We start from the raw sequence: 7190 nt of genomic DNA on the forward strand, positions 1-7190 counted from the left end.
CATTGCTGCTCTTCCAAGTACTTGCCAGAGTCAACCCAGCTTAGCTTTCAAGATCTGACGGGATCAGGTTAGCCTTGGCTATCCAGGTCCGGGCTGAATTTGACTTATCTCACCCTGTATTTAATGCCTGTTTGGCACCACCACTTACATTTTCCCCCATTCATAAGCTCTCTCATACACTGCCTAGTGAAGACCTGCTACATGCATCTGTCATAATCGTTCCAGACAGAAGAACTTGTTAAGTCTTTCAAGTGCTACCAGGCTCCTGCTTATTTATATAGTACCTAGATAACAAGTATAACAAGCACTTTGTCGCTGTTTTTCTAGGCCCATCCAAGCTCCTCCACCAACACACCCACTTCCAGTATGCTGATTATGGCAGAAATAAGAATTGCATTATGGCGTTAGTCCTAAATAGGGCCTTGGTAGTGAGTCAGTCCCATGGAGCCCTGTGACCTCTGAGTATACAAGTCTCGGATCATTCCCCACTTCCTGGTTATGGGGTGGGGGGATGTGGAAGCTGAATTTGCACACTGAGCAATATATCCGAGAATTCGGAACAACAAAATAACACCTTTTGATTAAGCTGAAGAGATTAAGGAACAGTGCTAGGGCATCCAACTGGTTGATTTTCAACACAATTGAAAACCCGGTACTTTTGAATGGGGGAAACTTCATACCCCACCTTTCTCCTCTAGGGGACCCAAAGCAGCTCACATCATTCTCCACAATGTTTTACCTTCACAACAACCCTGTGAGGTAGGTTAGTCTGAGAGAAAATGACTGGCCCAAGGTCATCCAGTAAGCTTCTTCTGTGGCAGTGGGGTTTCAAAGCTGGGTCTTCCAGATTCTAAGTCAACATCACACTGACTTGAGGCAATTGTATTGTGAATCTCAGAATGCAAGTTTGGAAGAGGTAGGGCAGACCTGAGTGCAGTTCTTGGTATTCCATGGGGATCTGCTCTAGTGCTTTGTACGCTCTGCATGTAACTAAGGCAAATGTGATAAAAGCATGGCAAGTCTACAGTGTTCACTTCTCCAAAGCCAAGCAACTCACCCCCTGAAACTTTTTATCACTTGGGAAGTGCAGTGTGCAATGACAACAAAAAAAACACAGACATCCAGCACAGTTTTTAATAGATAGGCATGTCATTTTATGGGTATATGTTTAAGTCTTAAACTGTATCCACAACAATCGTACAATGCCTTTGGATCTGCATGATCCAAAGTATCACAAAAGTAGCAAGCTTTTGCATTCACAAAACTCTTGGTCAAATTAGATATTTTGTATAAAAACGAAACATGTTTCAGCACATGGCATCAAAGCACCTATTTTGCAGTTCAAAGTATTAAAAATGGAATACAAAATGTGTTGTTGTCTTGGTGGGATTAAGCGGCGTTGGGTGCAAAACAGTTTTCAAAATGCAACTCTCCTTTTGCGAATATGAAAGTTCCCAGTTAATCAGACATCTCAGTAGCAGTCGAAATACATGGGACTCTTGTATGCAGAGAGCAGAAGGCAAAAATGTGTTAGTCCTTCTGTTTTAACAAAGCAGGAGATTAACTTTAGGCCTGAAGCCAGACGTGCATAGCTTTTTACGTAAAGTTGCAGTATTCAAAAAGATAACACCTGTAGCCCCTCCAGCTTCTGAAGGAAGCTTAACAGTCCTCTCTGTACAGCCGTGGAACAAACTGAAGTCCATTCCATTACTTAACTTTTTTCTCCCAACCTTTACAATTAAACAAACCCCCTTTCGTACATTTTGTTTTGGCCCAGAAATTGGGATCCCCCCCCCGGCCCCGGCTCTAGCTCTCTAAGAGATGCTTTAATAATTTCTGAGGAACACATGGCCAAGTTGCATTCAATTGGATTCACAAACTAATAATGGGCTTCTGAAAAAGCAATTTCTGGGTCTTGATGGCAAGACAGATGACTGCTGTGGATCAGGGCCTTACAACATGCCAGTACCTCCACAGGGAGCAGCTTCCCTACTATAGATCAGGGCTCCTAGGAACGAGGGAGACATGCCTGCCCCTTGGAAAGTACACAAATCTGCCTTCTAGCACTGGTCCAGCTAGTTCAGTATTGTCTATTCTGATTGGCTGCGGCTCTCCAGATTCACAGGCGGAGAGGGGTCTCTCCTGCCTGAGATGTCAGGAATTGGTATTCTACCACAAAACCAGTGCCCCTGCCCAAATGAAGCTGCCTTTTGCTCAAGTCCATGTAGCTCCATATTGTCTACATCAGTGATTTGCAACTGATTGTACATATACCACCAGTGGGATGCAGTCTAGGTGGGACTCAGGGTTTTCTTAACACCTCCTAGTAATTTGCTGTCCTTCAATCTCCCCCTATCCACCTGCAAGGGTGACATGCCATCTCTTGACGACCCTACCTGCCATGGATTATCCAACTGTTAACATTTAGCATGTTAGCAGTAACCATGGGCATTTGGGTGCTTCTCCTAATCCCTGCCCCCATTCCTCATGCCCACCAGCAAGTGTCTTTGAGGTGCCGCTTCCTGCCAACCCTTCCTGCTAGGGATTACCCATTAACGTCACAGCGATGAAACTTACCCCTAATAATTACTGTCATTAAAACTAAACTGTAAATGATAAAAATAGTAAGAGGACATGTGTGTAAAGTGCCATTACGTCACAGCCAACTTATGGCGACCACAGCAAGGGGCTTTCAAGCCAAGTGGGAAGCAGAGGTGACTTGCCATTGTCTTCCTCTGCAGAGCCTTCCTTGGTGGTTTCCCATCCAAATACTGATGATGCTTTGCTTCTAAGATTTGATGAGATTGGGCTATACCATGCCATCTTCCTTCCCAATAGCAGAATGCCTGTGGTCATGTAAATATCCTTTTTGGGGAACCCTGGTCATTTTGTTTCTACATGATGGGACCCTGGCTCTTTGACAGAGTGATTGGTGGGATGAAAAATACAAAAGATGGAAACCACTGGCAGTTGCTTGCCAATGTCTCAAGATGAGGAAAGCATTTCCTCCAACACCTGGTGCCTAGGAGCTTTTAAGAGAAGATAACCAGGGACTGACAGTACCATCTCCTAAGCAGAGTTACACCCTTCTAAGCCCACTGATTTTAATGGACTTAGATGAGTGTAGAATGGCCCACTTTTTAAAGCTGTTTGAAAGATCTGCTCTAGCTCAACTTCTGAGTTCTGGGCTCAGAGCAATAACTTTAACTTTTTAATTGCCTATGCAAGAAAAAACCTCTATATTTCTTTTTATTTCTGAGACCAGTTAGTACATGATGGTGCATGGGATAGTTGCTTCTGTAGCAGAGTCCATTCTCACACACACCCCCCAATGGAAAATTCCTGCAAAAAATATTTCATCTGAATGCAAACCTCATGTTGGTTTTGCAGGGGAGATCTGTGAGCTGGAGACAACTCGTATTGCTGTTCCTTGATCACAGACCTCTCCTGCCCAAACATCCTGTACCCTGTGTTTCCTTCCAAGAACGTAAGAAAACAAATGCACTGGAATCAGCTTAAGGTCTTCCAAATCTCAGTTTAAGCAAGAGGATGACACGGTTGCAAACGCGGTCTCTATCTGTTTTATTCATGAGCTGGGCTCTGGTTCTTGGACACCATGGATGGATCTTCTCCTAGCCTCCTTGCCATACCTGGAGTGTGGGATCCATGACTGATTGCACAGTGCTTTCCTTTTGAAGAAAACTTATCCTGGATTTCCTATCTTGGTCTCACATGTTCCTCAGGAAAGGGAAGCTGCATGGCTCCATGTGGTTAGGAGAGCAGGATCTTCAGCCTTGTTTCACAGGCTGCGTCTTCAAGTGGGATGTTAAAGCGCATCGTGAATCCAAAAGCGGAGCAGCTCATCCGGGGGCTGCACGTGCACAGACATGTCACACTTCTCGGCTTCCTCTCCCCTGTAGTTTATTATCCCGGCAGGTGATTCTGTTAGTTTCTGTGGAAAGGGGTGGGCAGAAAAGTTTACTAGGGGAAAGGACTAGCAGTGCCATCCTAAGAAGACTTCCTGGGAGTTCTGTCCCATCAAATAACTTGAGTAGGATTTTGGGTAGACCTGTTTAGAACTGCTCGCTAAGAACCTTACACTGCAATGCAGACAGAATGTAGCGAAGGAACACTTAATTTTCAGTACAGCACTTTGAAATCCGTAAAGGGGTGCTTTATAGTAATGCTCTCCTTAATCCTGTCAAGAGTCCTGTGCAATGTTCCCTCTAAGCTGTGGAGTGTTGTGGGCAAAAATTCTCCTTCGTGAGCCAAAAGCACCGGGCCATGAACCAGAAGCATTCTGGTCCACTATAGGGGAAGAACTGTCCTCCGGAGACCAGGTCTACCCGCCCTTGTATTCTGTGGGGGTAAACCTAGCCACCGAAGAACAGGTCTGTATGCCCTGGTCCACTATATTGGTGGACCTGGTCTCTGGAGAACATGTCTACCCATCCGTTTCCATTATATTGGAAGACCTGACCTCTGGAGGTCTACCAATATAGTGGAAAGGGATGGATAGACCTGGCCTCTGACGATCACCCTGCGCTGAGTCTCAAATCTCCTGTACTAAGGGTGTGCCAGAGCCCTTTAGTGCAGCTTAGTGGGAACACTGCCTGTGAGGTAGGCTAGTCTGCAGATCAGACACTGTGAGAACAACTTGCCCAAAGGCTACCCAAAGAACAGACATTTCAAACCTTCTGATTGTTCCAATTTCAGGTGCCAGGCTTTTAAAAATTGTTGTATAAAAGGTATATCATACCTTGATTTTTCCCTTCTGAGTTAGTATTTTATAGCTTTATTGAATCAATTCTTTATCTATTTGATGCATTTTCTCTGGATGCTGCTTCTGAAGACTATGGCAAGGGACGGGGGGGGGGGATCCTAATCTCTTAAATCCAAGTGTGCTAAACAGTTTCTTGCTCAGTATTATTAATATTATTATTAATATTTTTTAAAAGGAATAATTACCAAAGTGTCTGGAAGACCCTCATTTGGGCAACAGGAATACTGGCAGACTTGGCAGGTTTTCCAGGCCAGTAAGAAAAGAATAAAAACAGCCACCACGAAGGCAATGAAGAAAATTGGGGCAAATATCACTGAAAAGGTTTTGCTATCTAAAGGCAAAAAAGAAAGTAAGTTATTAAGGGTGAAAACATTCATGGTGAAGGCCCCACATCTCCATCCATTTAGAAAATGCAAGTGGCAGGCTCAATTTGCATCAAGGACATGAGAAACAGGATAGGGGGTTAACGCTTTAATCACTTAGAGCCACTAATCAAAACTAGCTTTTTATCTAGCACATTTCTACCCTACGTTTCTAGGTCTCCCAGATTTTAGTCCAATTGCTAAAGTTAAACCTTCCTCCTCATAGCTCCAACACAAATGGGGATTGCACAAACCCGCAATTAGCATTCCATTGACTGAGAGAGCTGCCTGACCTAAGGAGGCCAAAGAGACGCTGAAAATAGGAATGGTGGTGGTGCGTTGTCTTTACATGGGGACAATGGAGGTATACTGGTAAAGTGGAGTAGGCTGTAAACCTATCCGGTTTCCCACCCCAATTCAGAGATGCTGAGAATATGTCTTTCCTCAATCATTTTATTGCATTTCCCACTGATATAACACTTGGACCCAGACAGCCCAGGCTAGCTTGATCTCATCAGATCTTGGAAGCTAAGCAGGGTCGAACCATAAACCAGCATGCAATCAGTCACCATGTTTCCCTGAAGGAATGAACAGAAATAACCCCCTTTTAATATGCTGTCAGTTTAGCCACTTTCATTTACTCATAGACTTTTGGGAGCCACTCCATTTCATTTGGCTATGATTGTGGTGTCTGGGGGAATGCAGCCAGCAGAAGGTTCACATAATTTTCTTGGCAATCGGCAAGAGGATTAAACTAATGCTAGAAGAGCCATGATTGGGCTATTTAAAAACAGTAGCTCAGTGATAGAGAATCTGTTTCGCACACAGAAGGTCCCGGGTTCAATCCCCAGCATCAGGTAGTATGTGATGGGAAAGCCTTCTGCCTGAGACCCAGAAGAGCTGCTGCCAGTCTGAGCAAGCAACACTGACCTTGATAGACCAAGGGTCTTACTCAGAATAAGGCAGCTTTGTGTGTTCTTGTGGCTCATTGGCAAAGCTGAACATCTGCTTTGCATGCAGTGGGTCCCATGTTCCATCTCCAGTTAAAAAGATCAGAGAGCAGGTTATGTGAAAGACTTCTGCTTCGGACCCTGGAGAGCTGGTACCAATCATAGTAGACATACTATCTATATAAGGCAAGTTCTGTGGCATCATATGGGGCAGAGGGACTGAGATTGTTCCTTAAGCCACAAACAGCAGTCAAAGGTTCACAAAAGCTCCATTTTCATTAAATGCACCTGCATGTCCCTTGCAAAGGAGCACTGCAACTGGAAGGGCATCTACCCAGTTCTTACCTGCGGCCTTCACACATTGCACCTGGCTGAAATTGCTGCTGCGGTTGATGGCCTCCACGTAGGTTTGTGCTTTGACACAGTATTCGGCCCCAGCTTCCATGGTCTCCAGGTGCACGGTGGTGTTGCTGTCTCTCACGACTTTTTCGTATACCTAGTTTCACAGAATTGGGTAGAGAAAAGGTATGGAAAAGGCCAATACAAACTATCAAAAGGTTGACACTTTCTGTATGCTGAAAGGCTGAAAGGCATGTAAGTTTATTAAGTTATGCAAAACCAGAAAACCATAAATTTTGCTTACAGAAAGAAAACTGTAAGTTGTAAGTGTCTGTACTTTGGAGGCAGCATTTACTAATGTGCAGGTGACAGTGTCCTGGAAGAAAAATATTCTAGAGCCACTCCACTATGCATTCTGGGGGAAAACAGTGCAACCAGGTTGGAAATTCACCCCCACTTAACAGAGATTATTAAGATCAACCCCAACATTTTTGTTTTTTTAAATAGGAAATACTCATGTGTGATTCAGCCCAAGAGTGCAAGTGAGTTCCACTAGTTAATTAAACATTGTGGGAAGAAGTCCTTCTGGGGGCTTCCGGTACGGCGTTTTGATGGGCGGGAGGGAGCTCGATGTGCTCCGTCCCCGCCCGAACTGTTTCTGTTTTATTTGAGCCTCCCGAGGTTCGGGGGTGCTCGACCAGCTCCCCAAAGGTGGGGGCTGGGGCAGGGGGCGTCTTTCTGGCCCTTCCCCGCAAT

General features: G+C 44.7%; 1 protein-coding gene across 1 annotated transcript in view; it reads right to left on the reverse strand.

The window, feature by feature from the left end:
* Positions 1-2761: 2761 nt before the first annotated feature.
* IL20RB (interleukin 20 receptor subunit beta) overlaps positions 2762-7190 on the reverse strand; it is a 27664-nt gene continuing 23235 nt past the window's right edge. Inside the window, exons 5-7 of the mRNA XM_015425042.1 lie at positions 6441-6591; positions 4969-5114; positions 2762-3952 (exon numbers count right to left, since the gene is read on the reverse strand). Coding sequence (XP_015280528.1) covers positions 3827-3952; positions 4969-5114; positions 6441-6591 — 423 coding nt within the window. The 3' untranslated portion in view covers positions 2762-3826. The remainder of the gene's footprint in view (positions 3953-4968; positions 5115-6440; positions 6592-7190) is intronic.

Source organism: Gekko japonicus, unplaced genomic scaffold (genome assembly GCF_001447785.1).
Source record: "Gekko japonicus isolate JY-2015 unplaced genomic scaffold, Gekko_japonicus_V1.1 scaffold2515, whole genome shotgun sequence".
Taxonomy (NCBI): domain Eukaryota; kingdom Metazoa; phylum Chordata; class Lepidosauria; order Squamata; family Gekkonidae; genus Gekko; species Gekko japonicus.